The 19,701-nt window shown below is 37.7% G+C and overlaps 1 protein-coding gene across 2 annotated transcripts in view; it reads left to right on the top strand.

Moving 5' to 3' along the window:
• The first annotated feature begins 813 nt into the window (after positions 1-813).
• UBE3A (ubiquitin protein ligase E3A) overlaps positions 814-19,701 on the top strand; it is a 48,322-nt gene continuing 29,434 nt past the window's right edge. Inside the window, exons 1-5 of one of the 2 annotated variants that reach the window (XM_031056151.1) lie at positions 814-1,036; positions 6,343-6,410; positions 13,885-14,031; positions 14,637-14,755; positions 18,122-18,166. In XM_031056151.1, coding sequence (XP_030912011.1) covers positions 14,736-14,755; positions 18,122-18,166 — 65 coding nt within the window. In that variant the 5' untranslated portion in view covers positions 814-1,036; positions 6,343-6,410; positions 13,885-14,031; positions 14,637-14,735. The remainder of the gene's footprint in view (positions 1,037-6,342; positions 6,411-13,884; positions 14,032-14,636; positions 14,756-18,121; positions 18,167-19,701) is intronic. The other variant, XM_014306621.2, reaches the window with a different exon arrangement.

The raw sequence follows: 19,701 nt of genomic DNA, 5'->3' as shown, positions 1-19,701 counted from the left end.
TGATTTTTAAACAAAGGAGGTGTGTTTCACAAGTTTTCTGAAATATCCAGTGTATTTAAGGTAGCTGTGAATTTTTTAGAGAAGCAGTGTTAAAAGGTTTTCTGTCACTTATCAAATTCTGATTTGTACCTGGAAGGAGGAGAGTAATACATTTGCTATCAGGGTCTGTAATGAAAAAAATCTAGAGTATATTATTTACTTCCAAAAAAAACAAGTACCCCCTTCCAGAGGTTCTGTAAGCTGTGCTAAATAGCTGGTTCGCAGAGACAACAGCAGTGAGCAAATCTCATGTTTGAAGTGAATTTTGTCTCCTTAAATACTTTTACCTTAACATTTACTGCTGTAACTTCTTGTATTAGCAGGCAGTGCCTGATGGCCTCATAAAGCTGTGTTGCCCATGAATTAAAGTTTGAAAAAAGTTGATTCACAGGAATAGTAATGTGTGTAACATATCTGGCTGGTTAGCAGAAAGTCAGCAAATACAGTCTAAAGGTAACATTTTGCAACGAAGCAACACTTCAGTAGCTACAGCAGCTGGTGACACATTTCTTCAGGAAAATAACCTCATAGGAAGAACATGAAAATCAAATGTTGAGATTCAAGATTCAGGTTTGGCAATATAACATCTGACTAAATAGCATTTTAAATTGCTATTTTTGAATAGCTGCACCTTCCTGTGGTTAGGAGGGAAAGAGCTTATTGACCAAATAACTTGCTGGGTGCAAAATTACATTATGAATCAAATATTATCATAGTTCTGTCTAACAAATACTCTTATGAATGAATCTCTTAAAGGAAGCATTAACTACTTCTTACTTACTTTAATAGGTTGAGCCTGCTTCCCTGTTTTATGCAAACTGCTCAATGGAGGAAGGGGGTGGAAGTCAGTCTTTACCGATACTCTTTCCATTACCGTCCTGCATGGTTCTTTACCCATGCTTTACAGAGTGGTGAAGAATTAGGAGAAGCTGCAGTTGTTCTTCTGAGTGGAGCTAAATGGGTGGCTTCCTTCTGGACCCTCACTTCACTTTCTTAGGTAAGAGGGGTGATCTGCTTCTTTTGAAGCTACTTGCATTTCCTTAGGACAGAAGTATATATGGGTTTTTTTAGAGAAACATCTAGTTAGCAAAGCAGAGCTTTGAATTTTTTTTTTTTTGATCTGGTGGCTTGAAAAGGGCATTCATAGTATGTAGCTGTCCCAGTACTTTTCATTGAAAAGCATTGCTGTTTGCATCCATTCAAATAACTTTAAAAACATACTCTGTGTACTAACATAACTTGCTTCTGAGAATCACGTTTATCTTATGTAGCATGATGGAAGTGGGACTGTCACTCAGAGGTGGATTACAGTGGTGGTGGATATAGGACAACTTTAACTCATATACCATTGACTGCTTGATATGGAGTGCATGACTTTTTTTTTTCCCACAGACTTGGAATAGTTTGGGTTGGAAGGGACCTTTAAATGTCATCTGGTCCAAATTCCTCTGCAATAAGCAGGGACATTTTCAAATAGATCAGGTTGCTCAGGGCCCCATCCAGCTTAACTGTGTATATTTCCAGGGTTGGGGCATCTCCTATCCCTGGGCAATCTGTTCCAGTGCTTTACCACCCTCACTGTAAAAAATTACTTTCTGATATCATCCTAATCTACTCTCTTTTAGTTAAAAACCATTACCTCTTATCCTGTCATAGCAGGCCCTTGTAAAAAGTTTGTCCTTCTCTGTCGTGTAAGTTCCTCTTCAGTACTAAACAAAAGCAAATGGGTCTCTTCAGATCCTTCTCTTCTCCAGGGTGAACAATGCTAATTCTTTCAGCCTTTCTTCATAGGAGAGCTGCTCCAGCCCGCTGATCATTTTTGTGGCCCTCCTCTGGACTTCCTCCAACAGGCCCATGCCTGTCATGTGTTGTGGACTCCAGACCTGGATGCAGCACTGCAGGTGGGGTCTCAGAGGAGTAGAAGGGCAGACTGGTCTCACTTGGCCTGCTGGCCATGCTGGCCACTTGGACTCATTGGGTGAGGTTCTCATGAGCCTGCTTTTCAGTGTTGTCCAGATCTCTCTGGATGGCATTCCATTCCTCAGGCATATCAGCCACACAGCTTAGTATTGTTTGCAGGTGTCCTGAGGGTACATTAGGTCCCACTGTCTGTCATTGATGAACTGGTTTCAGTATGGACCCCTGAGGGACGCGTCTTGTTGTTGATGTCCATCTGAACGTTAAGCCATTCCCCACTACCCTCTGTATGCAGCCATCCAACCAATTCCTCATCCACCAGAGTCCCATCTATTATCTCTCCAGCTTAGGATGAAGGGTGTTGTGGGGGACAGCAAAAGCCTCAGAAGTCCAAATAGATGACATCAGTAGCCGTTCCCTTGTCCCCTGATGCAGTCACTCTGTCTTAGGAGTCCATTAGGTTGGTCCAGCCAGACTTGCCCTTGGTGAAGCCATGCTGGCTCTCTCAAATCTTCCTGTCCTCCCTGTGCCTTCATGTTCCTTCCTTGTGTGACAGAATGTCAAAGCTGTGACCTAAACAACTAAAGACAAAATTAAATATCAAAAACTAAAGGGTGGCTTGAAACCCAAAGGAAATTTGATCTTGGTGGCCTATGGATCAGTAGGATCATAAGCAGTAAATTACAGAACTTCTGTTTGGGTTTGGTGGCTGTTGCATAATGGTCTGGCAATGATTAGTCCACACAGTTTGCATTTCATTCTGGTGTTGTTTGAGGACTGTGACAGGACTTCTGACCGAGCTAGAGTTCTAGGTGTGAAGCTAGTTCATCTCTCCATAGAGAAGACCATGCTCTTTTCTTCATTTGGCAGACTGCTTTTAGGACTTTTTAATACTTCCTTGATAATCATTACACCTAAGAAATCGATAAAATGAGGAGATCTGGATGACAGACATCCTCTCCCTTACCCTTAGGAGCTTTGTGCAGGGGAGGCACAAGAGTGATCTCTCTTGTGTTGCCAAGCTTGCAGGGCGCTGAGAGATGCCAGGCTTGTCCAGGCAGCCAGGCTCTGGCACTGCTTGTGTACTCCTGCTCTGGTATGCTCCCTGGGACCCAGGCTGCAGCAGCTGCAGTTCTGCAGGCTTGGGCTGTTAGAGGGTGGTGGAGTGGCTCTTAAAGGAACTCAGCTTCTCAAATGGGGCGTAGGTCAAAATACTTCAAGAATGGCTATTATAGTTGTAGAAGAGTTTTGCTTTTGCTTTATAGCTAGTTGTATGTTTGAGCTAACTAATTCTTTAAATATTTTTATTTTACAATGTGGTATTTGCCTTTTTCTTAAAAGGAATCAAAAACTTCTGCAAAGCTAGGTAATACTGAAGAGGTCTGTCACTACCTCAGAATTTCTGTTTCCAATACAATCTTTCATTTTTCTTATTTGTATAGCTATACTCAGATAATGATTGCTTATTTTTTCGTAGTGAAATCTCTTCATAGTGAAATCTCATGTCCAAAGTCTTGGTGATGAATATTGTGTTTTACTATGTGTGTACACCCAGGTTTATTTTTAGAAAGTCCAAGGTATACTAGTGTACACTGACTGAGTAGCAACACCTCGTGTTTCAGCTGGTGTAGCAAAAATTGCTTATTGTAGCCAATAGAAATACATACTTAAGAGTCCACACAATCTGCAAATCCCATCAGATTTCAAGGACAAGGGAGCTCCTGAGAGAGTGTAACACTTCTGTGAAACACTGGTATTTCTTGCTTGCAAAGATTGAGCCCTTTCCATAGTAAGGTTGTGAAAAATACTCCATTTGCATGATTCCTATAACCCGAATATCTGATTGAAAGAAGGATGTAAACATTAAACATATCTAAGCACCTGATAGAGATGATTTCATTCTATTTTTTATCGGGCTAGATGTGAGAGTTGCAAAATATTTTTTATATTTTATAATTAATTTATTCAATATTTTGTAATTCCGTATGCGACAGTGTGGTTAATTCAGTGCTTTACTGTCTGTGTTAATATAATTCAGTGTGCCTTGAAGTCTCCTTATTGAAAATGCATGACATAGTGGTAAACAAGCAGCTTTTTTGGCTCTGGTCACATGATTGATTGATTGATTTTTTTTTAATGTGGAGTGGAAGCAATAAGGTTGGCCAAGCTTTAAGTCATATTGTCATTTGCAATTTTTTAGGCAGATGTGGCTTAGTGCTAATTAAGTATACTGAAGGTGAATGTTGAAGTACATCTGACTTCATGAAATAATTTTCATTCCTTTTAGACAAGCATTACAGAGCCTTGTTAGCCTTATTTCCTTTCATGCTGTCATGTAGCCTTTGAGTGAATGTAGACTTTAGACTTAGCAGACTGCTAAACTCTGTTCTGCCTTAGTGGTAGCTGTTGGGGAGAAACTGAAGGAGAAGAACTGGAAGTCCAGGAACTTCAGTTTTGTGTTGTTGGATTTGCTCTTCTGTTACTGTGTATTATTATGCAAATAACCTGTCTACATCTCCTCCTTTGTGATCTTGTTTCCTATATCACTTGTACAGTCCTACCCTACTGCATAGCTTCAGTTCTTTTGGGAACCTTTTTTTTTTTTTTTTGTCTCTGTTGCCGGGCAATAATCATAAGAACCCTGGTAGATGCATTTGCAATACTTTTTTTTACTTGGTGCTCTCCTCCTACTCTGTGCATACTGAAAATTTGTGCTTCTGTATCTTAGAGGAGAATGAGAGAATTTTATACAGATGACACTGCTCTAGGTCTGTAGAGGAGCAAAAGTATACATTGAATCTGGAAGTCCTGCAACACAAGGTGTGAAAATATTGGTTGCATTTTGTCAGAATACTTCTAACTGAGTTTGTCTAATGGCACCACAGTGAATGAAGAATTATTTTTTGGTCGAATATAAGGTATTTTGGATTTCTGCTATGGATATGGAGTGGAAGTGCTACTTACAAATAGGAAAATCATCAGTTACTGACTCATGTTGTTTAGATGAATTTTTCTTCTGTTTTTTTCTGAATGGTAGCAAAGTTTTATTGACGCAGTTGTGTATTGCTAACACAGTAATCCTAACTGTACAGAAAGCTACATAATTAGTAGAATTGCTTGTTGAAATAGCAATCGTTTTTCACAAAACTTGTAGGCTGCCCCATATAACTAATTTTTTTAAAATACAAAAGAGTGTGCTCACATTGTTAGTGCTTGGAGCTTTAGTGGCAAAACTGGTCCAGGATCATCCCATTACAGTTCCCTGATAAAGAATTTGGGCCCTGACACCAAATGATTTCTTGCTGGTTTGGCATCTTCTAAAATAAAACTGAATGTACTATTAAGATAACCAGATTGAGGTTTCCTATGTGGGAACCCTGATCTATATTGGAGATCAGCCTAAATCAGCTGCATTGAATTTGTTTGTTCTTAATAGAGTTTTAAGCCAAGAAATTATGTATTAAATCTTCAGAGTGCTGAAAATGTGATATTCTGTGCCAAATTACTAACTTTTTTGGAAAGTAGTAGATTTCATGGAATCAGGGAATAGTTTGGGTTAGTAGGGAACCTTTAAGAAAAAATCTAACTACAAGCCTCATCCATGGGCAGGGACACCTTTTGCTAGACCAGGTTACTGGGAGCCCCATCCAGCTTGGTTTTGAGCACCTTCAGTGATGGGGATCCACAACCCTTATCTTTCTTTAGTTGTAGGCATATGTGTCTCTTTCTGTCACCTTTTCCCTCAAGGCTTGTTGTGCTTTTAGGTGTTCGTTGAAAATATTTCAAGTATGTTTTAGTCCGTTGTTAATTATGACTTCTCTGAAAATAAATTTGTAGAAAAGCATACTGAACTCCAACAGTTTTATGCACCCGGAACAAAGATTTGTTTATATCTGTGACTTCTCCTGAGTGTTTATTTTTTTTCTTGTTATAAATGCCAGTTCTTACAGAAAAGAAAAAAAAAGGACAAAATAAGGGGCGGGAAGGAGAAAGGAAATTGGTATTTGTAATGAACTGGATGAATGGAATTGTAAAACTCTATTGCATCACTACAGGGGAAAAAATAGGGAACACTGTGTGTAGGAACTTCACACTTTTGTAGCTTATCTAACATAATTATTTTCTGTTGTGCTTTTCTATGAGAGGTGTAATTTATTTTTATATGGTTTAGTTTTAGGTAGTCCTGTAAGAAGTGGAGAGTTTGATATGATGATCCTTGTAGGTCCCTTCTGACTAGACATGTTCTATGATTCTGTGTTTCCTTTAGTTGCAGATTTGTGACTAGTCAAATAGGCACTTTTGAATGTATTGTCTTGAAGTTGTGTGGAGCTTCAGAATAGTGTGAAGCATAGTGCAAGAACTGAATTGTAATGTTTTGCATTATAGGTACAAGAACTGTAGAAGTCCATTTTAGAATTTGAAAGAACAAGATTCTGCAGCTCTGGAAAGATATGGTATGTTTATGTTTCCACTTACATTGTTTGTATGCTAATAATTGTTATAGCAAATAATTACACTTTTCTTCACTGAGATTTTAAAAAAGGTTGAAAATCAATTCAGGAAGAAGCACACATTAAATTTTCCCTTTTTAACTATGATATTTATTACTTAATCATAATTCTCTAGAAAACTGACTTATTTGATTTTTCTTGGGGAAAATAAATACTGATGGTATAACACTGGTGAATTCCCTTTTGATTTAACAAGCTCATCATCATGCTGCTACAATCCATTTATTTCTCCATGGATTGGATAAGAACTGATGTGTTTCTGAAAGCTGTATGTTTTTTTTAATTTGCTACTGAACATATTTATAGTGAGGCTATGACTTGAAAAATAAGTTTAGAGCTTGCAGAAAACTTATGCAATCATCAGTGTAAGTCAAGTTTACAAATAGGAATGCTGGGAAATACAGAAATGCAATCTTTTTCAGCAGTGTTAACATAAACCCATGGCACATGGTATCTCTTTTTTGTCTAGGCTCTTAAATGTCCAACCAGCTTAAAAGTATGTACGTGTAATGTGGCAGGATTGGGACTTGAGCTTGTAGTTATTGTAATTGCCATTTCCTAACTGAAATAGTAGTGTAGTTCTCTAGTAATACCTGGTATTACTGCGCTACTTTGTAGTGTCTTTTTAAGTTCTGTAGTTCTGCAACTTGGTACATTGAGAATTTTTGAAACTTTTAGCACCACTACATTGAGAAAAACAACGATTAAGTTAAATTTTCTGCCGTATTAAATAGGTCTGTTAATGCATATACAAGATTGTATGTAACAATGTATGTAACTGTTATTTCAATAACAGTTCCTAAACCATGTGTGTACTTTCTCTTTTAACCACTTAAATTGTGGGGAGGCTGATCCAAGTTTTCTGTGTCATGGGTTTATGTCTGGATTTTTCTTTTCGAGATAATTAACTTAGAAATATACTTAAAGTTTAGAAATCTCAAATTTGCAGAACAGTTGTTTGATGTCTTTTTAAGTTCTGTTTTGTAGGAAGCTATAGACAGGCTCTAATAAAACTGTTAATTCTAAGCTGAAACTTTAGCTGTAGTATATACTAATTAAAAATTGTAAGTCTCTCAAAAAGCTACAATGTTACATTGTCACAATCCAGATGTTCCTGAGAGAATTGTATAGATTGGTCCTTTACTCTAGCAGGCATCTGGCAGGTAGTGTATATTCATTTTTGCACCCACAGCACCACTGGGACCACCCACCTGCTTCTTGCTCTCCAGTGTCAATACCAGTTCTGTGTATGATGGCTCTTCTTCAAACCTAAGCCATTTTTTCTTTATTGCCATTATGACTGCTGGCTGCTTTTCTTCTGGATGTTTTAGCTGCTTGCCACTGTATGTATGCATAGAGTCTTTGTAGTGATATGTACTTCATAAATTGATGAAGAATTGCCCTCTAATCCCCACAAATTGTGAGTAATAAATACTAATGGAACATCAGAAAAGCTGAATGTCATACTACAGAATTGCATAGTTGCTCAGTTTTAATATAAATTATATGTAAACAAACGTGCTGAGGAACTTGGTGAACAGAAAGATGCTTTACATGGAAGGCAGCATAAAAGATGGATGGCAAAAGAAATCAAAATAGAGAATAAGGAAAAGGACAGACGAAATAAAAGCTTAAGTAGTAAAACTGAAGCTGTAAAACTTACCTGCAAAATAACATGATGAGTAGTCAAGAAAAGAATTAGTAAAAGACATGTAAATAGGTGATTGGATTTCACCTACTGGTGTAGAAAGGGCTTTTTGTTCATGGCTTTGTATCATTTTGGAGGGAGCCTGAAGTAACAGGTATAATATAACTGAAATAGAAACAAATAATTCTGCTAAAAAAAAAAATCAGAGGTGTGTGTAGTGGAAGAAAAAAATCAGCTGTGGTCTAAGTGTAAAACACAAAAGCTAAAGATAATTTTGGATCTTTCCTGCTTTTACAAAGGTGAACAGAATACGTGTATGGTCTCACTGAAATATTAAACCAAAACCAGATATTGAAGGCAAAATCTAGAATCCAAAGTTGCAGGAGCATCTGTAGAAAATGGGAATAACATGCAGGCCTCTAGTTTTTGGCCTGAGGGGAGGGAATGGGAGCAAACATTAGGTATTTTTCTCTTACTCTGTGATTTATGGATATCATAGTTTAACCCCAGCTGGCAACTAAACACCAAACAGCTACTCTCTCACCTACCCACACAGTGGGATGTGGAAGAGAATTGGAGGAGTAAAAGTGAGAAAACTCGTGGGTTGAGATAAAGATAATTTAATAGGTAAAGCAAAAGCTGTGCATGAAGCAAAGCGAAATAAGGAATTCATTCACCACTTCTCATGGACAGGCACATGTTCTGTCATCTCCAGAAAAACAGAGCTCCATCATAGGTAACAGTGACTTGGGAAGACAAATTCCATAACTCCGAACATTCCCCCTTTTTCCTTCTTCCCCCAGCTTTATACATTGAGCATGATGCCTTATAATATGGAATGTCTCTGTGGTCAGCTGGGGTCAGCTGTCCCAGCTGTGAACCCTCCTTACTCCCTGTGCACCCCCAGCCTCCTCCCTGGTGGGGTGAGGAGCAGAAAAGACCCTGACTCTGTGAAAGCTGTAACACAAACGGCAATAAAAACATCCCACTGTTAACACAAATCCAAAACACAGCCCCACACTAGCTACTATGAAGAAAATTAACTCTATTCCAGCCAAAACCAGTACAGTGAGGAGCATTGACATCAAGGCAAAGTAGGTGTACAGATATTATAGGATGGAGCTTTTATGTAAATCTATGTTTTATCTCTTTGTATTGAGGTACGCAAAATTCTGCCTTTATGAAACTGAGTAACTTGTGATTTTACTGAAATGTAAATTCCAGAGTAGCACTAACTTTAATTTGAAGATAGTAACAAATTCAGATTCCCATCCCAAATAATTTATTCAAGTGTTAATTGTTCTCATGCTTATGTTCTTGCTCTAATTGAATTTGTGGGCCTTTAGTTTCTATTAATGAGGATTTTATATGCATTCTTTCAGTTTGAAGATCTTTATGTATTCTTTTTGTGCTATGAGAAGACTTAGTTTCTTCCAGTGTCTATGATGATAGGCTTGATTAACTTTGAACTTTTTTCATTGTCTAATCACAAGGCATTTTCTTCTATCTTCATGATGTCTTTGTGGCTCTTTTCTACTACTTCTGGAAAACTTTTGGAGAATACTGAATAATTGGAGAACTGGGTTTAAGTTTGGAAGATGTGTGAAGTGCTTTGTTCCAGGGACCCTTCATGAGCCATATCTCTCATTCTTTTTGTAATTCATGGGAGCATGTGTACATTTGTACATCAGTTATGACTGCTTTAGTCGCTTTAGGTTGGCATTTTCCAGGATAGAACCCAATTCTTTTGGTTTTTTAACTCACATGATTTTGTATTTGTTACTAGTTGAATTGCTTGGCTTACCAGTCAGCGGGGGGAAAAAATCATATAGAGGCCTTATTAGTGTTTGGTTGGAACTTTTTTTTGGCTTCATTAGGATTTATATGATCAGGTTGTATTAGTGGCTGTTTTGTTTTACTGTAGAATCAGTAATAATTTTGCCTACTAATTAGATGAAGAAAACTTATCTTTTTATGTTTTGTGCATTGGAAGCAGCATACAGACAAGAAAAGTAATTTGTACTTCCACTCTATGAAGAAATATAGGCTCAAACATGCCTATTGCATTACTTTTTTTTTTCTTTTCTGCGTATGACAATTAAGATCGAATTTAGGGGTTTGGTGAATATTCTCCAGGACATTTGACTCAATCTCAAGTTATAAAAAACCCACTCTCCTATTAGGTGACAGTTTCTTACTGTATAGATGATTGTTTCATTGTGGTACTCAAAGTCATTCTGGAAATATATAAAATTCATTCTTGGAGCATTCATAGGGACTCTTCAGAAGACCTTCAAAAGCTGTCTTTAGTGGTATATTCTTGAGAGAGATGGTTATATTTAATTAAGCAACTAAAATTCTGGTACTGAAATGTAAGGTAGATCATGGTACTTCATTGTACAGTGGATTACCCCTATTTTCATCATAGATCAAAAAGAGAATATTAAATTTGGATCACAGATTACTTGGGTAGATAGTTAAGATGCCTTTGTAAAGGAAACTTAAATTCTTACAAGTGCCACTCTTTCAATAAGGCAGTCAGAAGTTATAGTTTAAATAAGGAAAGTGTTCATCCTCTAGGGGATCTTCCTAGGCCTCAGCTGCTGGATTGCATTGCTCTCACAGAATGTGACCGTCAAATAACCCAAGAGTAGTAGCAGATTTAGGGAAACCATAAGGATAACAATGTTCAAATAATTGATTCCAACCTGGAAGTTATTTGCCTTTTTTTTGGTTGCTGAAAAATAAGTACTTACGATCTCCAGGATGTGGCTTTAGGTTCTGTATGTTGAAGTTGGGAACCTCTTCTTGCCTTCTGCTTGTAGACCTTCAAGGTTTAAGGAAATGTGCTGAGACCTTTCATCAAACTATGCAACAAAGTTGCTTTTAGCCCCTTTTGATGCTTCTGAACTTGCTTTCTGACATCTTGTTCTTTCACTCATTGTTTAACTCCTTGAGTTGGTAGGAACATTCTTTTAAGAAAATATTCACTTGTGCCATCTTGGAGAAATAGATGTTGTTCCAAATCACTGCGTAAACATTGTTTATTCTGTTTCTTTTTGATGAGGGCTAGTTGAAGTCACAAAGTTCTTCAGATACATGGTTTGAAGACATGTCTTGCTAACTGTAATAGGTGTAGTTGCAGCCCTGGTTGATTCTACTTCTAGTAAATAGTCACTAGGCAGACACAGATGTGCCAGTCCCAAAGAGCCTGGCAGCGTCTTGGGTTTTTTGGGCATACTCCATAGGCACAAACTTCCTTTGATATCTTCAGCTGCTCAGTGTGTCTATAAAAGCCTAAGCTGTAAGCCATGCTGATCATAACAGTTAGGACCAGAGAAATTTGTTTGAGTAATATGAAAAAATATCTGCTCTGGGGCTGCTGTTTCTATCTTCTGTAAGGTAAGTTACAAACAGAGGAGGTTTTTGTAGAGAAATTCCTGTGACAGAAAAGCCGTTGATTTAGATCAATTCACAATTTATAATACCATTTTCCAGGATCTTAATTCATCAGTGTGGTTTTCCTTTCCTAATCAAGCAGTGTCTTTTGACTCTCTTAACCAGGTTGCAGGTTTTTGTACCTTGTTTGTATCAAGCAGTCAAAATGTCCTTTGAAATATATTCAGAATAAATCTTTGATGACAGTCTCCTTCACCACCCACTTTGTGTTCCAATGTGCTGGTCCCTTTGCCAGCAGACACTACTCTGCTGATGCATGAATGAGTAAGGTTTTAGAAAAATTAATTATTTCATCTATGCTAGGGAATCCTTGCCAATCATATTCTGTCCCACAGGAGTGAAGGCAAGGATAGGTGGAAAAGGTAGGATGATAAGGAGATAAAAGAGAAAAATTATTCATTACAGTTTTTTGCATCTAGAGTGCTGAAAAGGAGCATGAGAATTTTAGACCACAGTTCAGTAAGTCTAGGTTTAAGGTATTGTGCAACAAATCAGAAATACTGAAACTACCTGACTCAAAGCTTTCACCCATGACAAATTCAGTTTGTAGGTACAAGTTTCACAACAAAACTTAGATGAGTTAACTTCAGCTCAGTGAGATTTGCAGCAGTTCAGACCCTGCCTCCCATCACAGAACTGCTGTAGATACTATGTTTGGTGGTGTGGTAAATGAGACTAACAGAACTGGATCTGGATCAGGCCTTGGCATAAGCTTGTCTTGACTATGACTGTGGAGCTGCTAACTTAAAGTATATTTTTTAACATTGCAAAATCTAGTGGCGTTTGAATCCAGCGCCAGCACTTCATGTGCTCCTTCACTCTTATCAGTCAGGTTCATGACTTCTCCCATATGAAACAGCCTCAGGAAAACTTTGCTTTAATAAGGTTGATGGCAGCCTGGTGTTCCAGCATGCTTCCATTTGAATGGAAGACTACTGTAATACATTTTTGTCAATAGTCTGGGTGGTATAGGACCAAGTCTATGTAGGGAGTCATTGATCAGGCACACTCCAGAACACGAGCTGATACTTCAGGTAATCAGAATGCAGCTTTCCCAGCCAATGAGGCTTTAGAGATTATACCACTGTTCTCTGACCAGTGTACTAAAAGTTACTTGGGCAAAGTGCTAGAAGCAGTGTTAGAATAGGTGTCTGTTTCCTTAAAACTAAGGCTTGCCTGAAAGTGGAAGTTTTCAGATCTTAATCAGAATGTCATAAGCAGTGTAGTGTTTTACAGCTTCTTAGTTTTGCGTCAGCATCTTGAGTTGTTGCCTTTCTGTACAGCTGATGGCCACAAATGTTAAATGGGAGGTCTTTACCTTGTTCTGTAATGTTGACAGATGAGGAACCTTTCCAACTGACTTTTAATCATTGTTCTGTGTTCCTGGAATTGACTCAGTTAAACTTTGACAGTTTACACCCGTGAAACATAAGTGCTGGAGAACCTCTGTTTTGTTTTGGAGATTTTTGGTAGCCTATTTTTTTTTTACTTTCCTTGTGTCAACTGCACTTGTGTTACAATGAGAACACTTAAATATTGCTGATGTTAAAATCAACACATGGCACTTTACCTATCTCAATGAATGATAAAACTAATAAGCATCATTATGAAACTAAGACAAATTTTGTTCTGGGCAGAGTTTGTGGCAGAATGGCAAATTGTAGTAGATTGGCAAAACTGGCAGCTTTTCTGACAAACTTTAGAAAATCATGAGCTTGCTAAAATCTTACTGTAATACTCTTGTAATACATTGGACTGAAGCACAAAAGAAGGTGCAGTAAAGAAATAAATGTTTTTTACTAAATATTTCAAGCTGTCTGATGTGCTCTCTTAGTATTTGCACCAGATTGTTATGTCTGCAGGTGTTGCAGAGACTTTTGGTTGTGCCATCAATAGCTTTGTGCACCTTCATTCTGTGTGAGGCTTTTGCTGCATGGCAACCTGCAAATGTGGGGTTTCATCTGGGTTACCACAGGAATAAACTTCTCAGGATACTATACAAATATCTGTCTTCATAGCTACTGCTTTAAAGAGAAAGTAAGATGACTTTTTATTTACTAAATACAATATTAGCATTGCCATTTTTATCAAAACTTTATATTAGCAGAAAGCGAATGCTGTTTGTCATCTGATTCTCCTTCAGAGACCTTTTTTCTTTTCTGGCTTTCTCCAGTGCACTTACGAGCTTGGGGGGGAGAGAGAATGGTATGAATTGAGTGTTGAGGATTATGTTTGGAAATATTGTATCCGTTAACTTTAGTTTAGAGTAGATAATAGCAGTAGGTAAGAGACTAACTGGTTCCTTTTCAGCCATGGAAGTAATCAGCTGGGGTGGTCCCAGGGCGCTCTGGGCGCGAGTATTGCTGAGTGATCATTGGCTGCCACCTGCGTGACAAAGTAAAGGACCAACACTTCCATTTATACCAGTGGAGCCAGATCACGGGAAACAATTGACAGGTAAAATATACTTTTGAAAATTTAAGGGAGAGGAGAGAGGACACATGATAAAAATGGAGCAAAGAAGCTAAAAGATTTACCACAGATAGCAAAGGTTGCTCCTCTAAAACTTTTACGTATCTATAGATTACTTCTTTTTGGGGAGAGGCATACAACAAAGTTCAGGTTACTTTGTTGCTCCCCTGGGAACAGAGCCTTGCTTGCTAAGAAACAACGTTAATCAAGTTGTAGCAGTAACACTTCTACCAGAATTTTATTGTAGTTACAAATTACGGTTCATATTTATGCACACACTTCCAGATCCTTCAATCCTTGTTGTCTTGACACTGGGTGTTTTGCACTGGTCCAAGAGATGGGTATGGCTTTTGGTTTTTTAGACTAAAAATAAGTTGCTGAATTTTCAAGTTTATCAGTTGATTGTACTATAGCGAGTTACTCTAGAAGTTAAAATGCCATGCAAAAAATGAATGTAAGTAAGTCTTAATCTCGCTGATAAAACAATGCTTAGCATCAATATTTTTCCTCTTATTAATATTTTTTTATTTAGAGAATTGGCTGAAAATAATTTTTAAGAAATTTCAACTACATTATTTTTACTTATTTAGAATTGTTAAGCTTATGCTTAGCTCAGCGTGATACAGGACTGGTGCGACAACTCAGTTTTGATCAGTGACTCAAAATTGTGATCACCCTGATGTCACCGAATGGCCACAGCTTGTAAAAGGTAAGCATAAAGCATGTCAGGTTGTTTCTCAGGAGTTTTTCTACTATAATGTTTATTTTAAGGTATTTCATTTGTATGGCCTGAAGTTAGTTTTATAAATAATATTAAGTTACATTGTTTGTTTTAGATAAGTCAGCTGGCAAAGTTGACTTACACTCTTGCTGACAGTGATTTCAATGCTCGCTCAGTTTGCCCTTGCCTGCTTTTTAAAATACAAGCAAACACTGTGGTGCTCCACGATATCCCTCTTAAGAACAAAATTATCACGTAAAAGTCCCTGTTAGATTTTGCTGTCGTACTGAATTTCTGTATAAACTGTTTAGCATATCTATCCAAGCATGTGTTCAGTTTTTGTTTTGAAGTATTTATCCAGATGGCTTGATGATGTTGCAGTGTGTGTAAACTTGCATACCTTTACTTTTCTCATCTAAAAAGGTACACTGGAAGTAAAAGGAGCGGCTTGTAGAATGGAGAAGTTGCTCCCTATGTTATTGGAAATGAGCCACCATTTGAATTTGCGAGCTCATACTGCAGTATTCAGATTAGTTGTTGTCTTGTGATCAGTATCTACGATCTAATTGAAAGCTGAAATTTTTAAGAGCATTTGCTCTGAGATTTTCTCTGAACAGAACTCTTGTTTCAGATTTTAAGCATGATGAAAGGACGTCTTGCCGTACTATATAGTTGTTTTTCAATACTGTTGCCTGCTCACAGGAAATAACAAGGTATCTTGTTTGTAAACAATTGGGTATTGCAAAATAAATAGCTTCTCAGCAAACAAGTACAATTCCTGTCATTAGATTGATCTTCCACTTCATTTTACTGAGTATTGAAAGCTCATTTTTTAGGTGCTTATGTGGTCATTTGAAACCTTTTAAAATCGTGTTAATATGTCCATTAATAATTCTGCAAATCATAGTTATAGTAGGTCTGTTCATCTTTTAGAAAACAATAAGCTGAAGGAATTTTCACCCTGTGTTCTGCAGAACCACTTACCTTAGAGGACCAAACCTTTTTTGACCCAGCTAGATGGTATTTTTTTCTTATATTGTTTGTCTTATAGACACAACCTTTTTTTTTTTTTGAGTAACATATACCGAACTGTATTGTCTCTTTACAGCCCTAATAATATTCTCACAGGCAGTGAGGATAGGAAAAGATTTTGGATATACTGCTAGCTGTTTTCATGTCTGTACTGCAGATCACCAGGCTACTTTTTTATATGCAGTTTAGATGCCAGTCTGCTCTTTTTCTGTAATTCTTCATGCTGCTGTTTATTTTAAAGGCTGGAAGGCTTTAGGTATTCTTGATGTTTTTCTTTCAACACCACTATTTCCTTTGTATTTTCGTACAATGGGCCATAGAGTCGTTAGATGGTTTAATGATAAATGTGTTGTATGTCCCAATACTGGAATTAAGAAAGCAAAGCTTTAAATGTCCAGACATTTTGCTACCATTTTCTAAAGTCCTGGAAGTAAATAGAGGAGCTAACCAGTATGAATATAAACATGTGTCTTTCTACTATTCCAGCTTCTAACACTTAAATGCTCAGGTGAATGAGTGGGAAAAAAATACGAGATTCTTTTCACTAAGCATTTAGAGGCTTGTTTTGGTCACCGGAGTTAAAAGGAAATTCTTATTTGTTTTGCTGCTGAGCAGTATTTTTGTCAGCAACTGCCTTGTCAGTCCTGAATTTAATGAGTAAGTGAAACGTAATTTGTAGGTAATAAATAGAGGCCAAATTTTGAGATTGGGCAGTTTTTATGTTATTTTCCAGTTAAAGAGTATATTTTAAGCGTCAGTGTAATATTAGTTGGATAGGAAGTTCAGAATTCTGTCCCTAGTGTCTGTTAAATTTTATAAGTTAGTGAAATACAAACAAATAATTTCCTGTGTTCTGCATTATCTGTCACCACACAGTATCCAGCTAACCTGGGAATTATAAGTTGTCTGCCAGAAATGCCTTCTAGGCACTGGGTCTGTTTAGTAGAATCCAAAAGATTGTTAAGATCTGGTATTTCAGAAAAGTAACTAAAATTTTAGTAGAGTGTTTGGAGAGCAGTCCAAACTTTAATAGGAGAGACCATCCAGTAAAATAACACAATGAAGCAGGAAAAAGGGAATGTATCAGGCTACATGTGGAGATTTCCAATAGCATTTAGAATGTTATAGATAGTTGTATAATAAATAGAGAAATTTAGAAATTGCATTCCTATAACTATTGATTTTTTTTTCCTGTAAAGCTGTGGGAAAGTCTGCTTAGCTGTCATAACTGAAGTCTCTCAGCAGACTCTGGTGAAACCTAAAAAGTTAGTTCTGTTTGCAGATTTTAGCTCACTTCTGTTTTTAGAGAGCTGTCATGAAAGACATTTTTGTTCACCTAAGCTGCAGAGTTTTACTGTAATGGCTGTGCTTTGTTTCCACTCCTTGCACAGTATTTCCAGCATGGCAGTACTGGTCAACTGTACCAAAGGTTGTTCCCAAGCAAAGGTTCCATAAGGTCTGATTTCAAGGCATCCTAAGATGATGGGAAACAAAATTGCTGCATTTGTACTGCCTTGTCTTCTGGCTTGTCTGGCTACAAACTCACTGGCTAGGGGGAAGTTCTGCCTCAAAGAGAGAAAAAAAATGCTGTCTGAAAAGAATTAGCAGTTGAATCAATGCTGTCTTAAGGAAGATGGGAATAAGGAGGAGCTAAATAACTATAATTTAGTCTATTTTAAGTTAGTATGGAGCTATACCCATTGAATTAGTCTGTAAATTAAGTTAGTGGGGTTGCCAAGCTAAACACAGGTGCTGCTTGTGCTAGGCAATAACACTTAATTCCGAATTTTGCTGTCTGATCTCTTGGCTGGATTGAAGAAAACAGAAATCTGTGAGATTAGCTCCACGAATTCAGGTGGAGAGAGATAAGAGGTTTGTTTTGATATCCTTTTGGACCCTGTTTCTGAGCTGCTACTTCTTAGAGTCCAGCTCTGTAGAGAATTTGTTGGTTGCAGTTGATCACTGATAATCTTTGAGTACACGTTTGGTTACAGAAGTGGTTATGAAGAATTAGCCCAGGGCTGGAGCACTATGCTGCCTGAATGCAGAAGTGCTGCCAGCAGATCTCTCCCCTAATGGCTCCTGTTGCGTAAGCATGGGGGAAAAGTGCTCTCCTGCTTAGGGAAATTTAGCTTAATTATACTATCATGTTTTTTTGTGATAAAGTGTATTCTAGAGTTTGAGAAGCTAAATCTGCAAGTATCAAAAAGTTGATGCTTTTAGTGGCAATAATAGACTCATCACATTCCATATTTCATAACTTCATATTGTAATGACTTAAAAGAACAAGCAGTGCTTAAGGTTTTTTATCTGGTTTTGCAGATCACCAGGAGAACCACACTCTGAGAACATTGAAACTAGCCGAATGTAAGTAAATGACTGGATGAGTTTGGTTTATCTTGATAAAAATGTTCTGAACATGTATAACAGTCACTCTTGCATCTGCTTAATTAAAAGAAGACAAAAGCTGAGTAGAACTGTGAAATTACCTTAGCAAATTTCAAAGTAATATTTTGCAATTTTAAGCCTCTGTAGAAACTGATTTTTTTTTTTTTTGCTTGGAGGGTGCATGAGTTGGAGGGAAAGTTCAGAGGTTTAATTTAACATGAACCAGTAGATGGTAGCATAATACAGTGTCAGAAATCTTACAGCCTATATTCAGACTTCACAGAAGGGATGTAATTTCTACCTGCCATTCACTGACATCTTGCATGGCTTTGAAGACACTTCAGTATTAAGGCACAATACCCGCTGTATCTCTTGTGGTAGATGGATTGTTGAACTAAGAAAAAAAAATTATGACTTAATTTGGTGAATTTATATGCCAGTTACTTCTAGAAACAGAAAACTAGCTCTCTTTCACTAAACCACAGAACATCTTGGTCTGAACCTTTTTGTCTGTCTTCATTAGGTTAGAAGCCAGGATGAACTAAAATCAAGATTGTGGTGGACTGAAACGTTAATTTCAATTCAAAATTCAAAGGAGTTGCTGGAATTTAAAGGACTATTTAAAAACAAAAAAAAGTTTTTTGAGATTTTATTCTTCTGTGAGTTAGCAAACAAAATTCTTTTCTAGCTATTCAAACTGTCCTGTCATAGAACTCAAACAGGGAAACCACAAACTGCTCTTCTGGATAACAGCACAAGTTCCAAAATAATAGAGGGAATGTAGCCCAGTAGTTGGTGTGCTGTCTGAGGCTTCAAAGGATCTGGGTTCATTTCTCTTCTGCCATGAACTTCTTCTCTGACCTTAAACTGTCTCCTTCACGCCTTCCCCCCAAGCGGTCTAGTGTTGTACATGCCATTTTCAGGATGTTTTGCAGCCTAGTGACATAGTGTGAATTGCTCAAGGACTTCTCTGCTGTAGCTGCCCGACTTAAGGAGAAGCAAAACTGCAGTGAGCCCCCCCTGAACATTGGACTGTGTACCTAAAAAATGAGGAGGAGGAAACAGTGAAGGCTTTTCTAAGCAATTCACTGCAGTGAAGCCTTTTCTTGCACTAGGAGAAGCAATTCTCCTCGTATGACAGATTTTTTTTCCCTCACTCATACCATCTGCTACAGAAGTGCTGTCCAGCTGCTTTCTTAGGAATGCAGTGGAGGTTGCAGGGAGCCTGACCTGAAAGGTGACTCTGCCTGTTGGTGTGTGGACTCTGCGTGTTGCTGCCTTAGAGGTCACAGGGTAAAAGCCCTGCCATGGTCTCTTATTCCTGCTCCAGTAGTGGCCCATGCTGCATTGTGGTTTATTGTTCCTGCAGCAAGTTGAGTTGTGTCCTTTAGTTTCCCTGTCCTAGCCAAACAGAGGAAATAAGGCTGCAGGCTTGCTATAGTCCACTCTGGATGTTACCAGTTGGATTAATGGTTTTTATGCATTTTAAGCAAAGATGTATCAGCAGCACTCAC

Source organism: Geospiza fortis, unplaced genomic scaffold (genome assembly GCF_000277835.1).
Source record: "Geospiza fortis unplaced genomic scaffold, GeoFor_1.0 scaffold192, whole genome shotgun sequence".
Classification (NCBI taxonomy): domain Eukaryota; kingdom Metazoa; phylum Chordata; class Aves; order Passeriformes; family Thraupidae; genus Geospiza; species Geospiza fortis.
The sequence above is the reverse complement of the archived record's forward strand: the minus strand, read 5'-3'. Positions and strand labels throughout refer to the sequence as shown.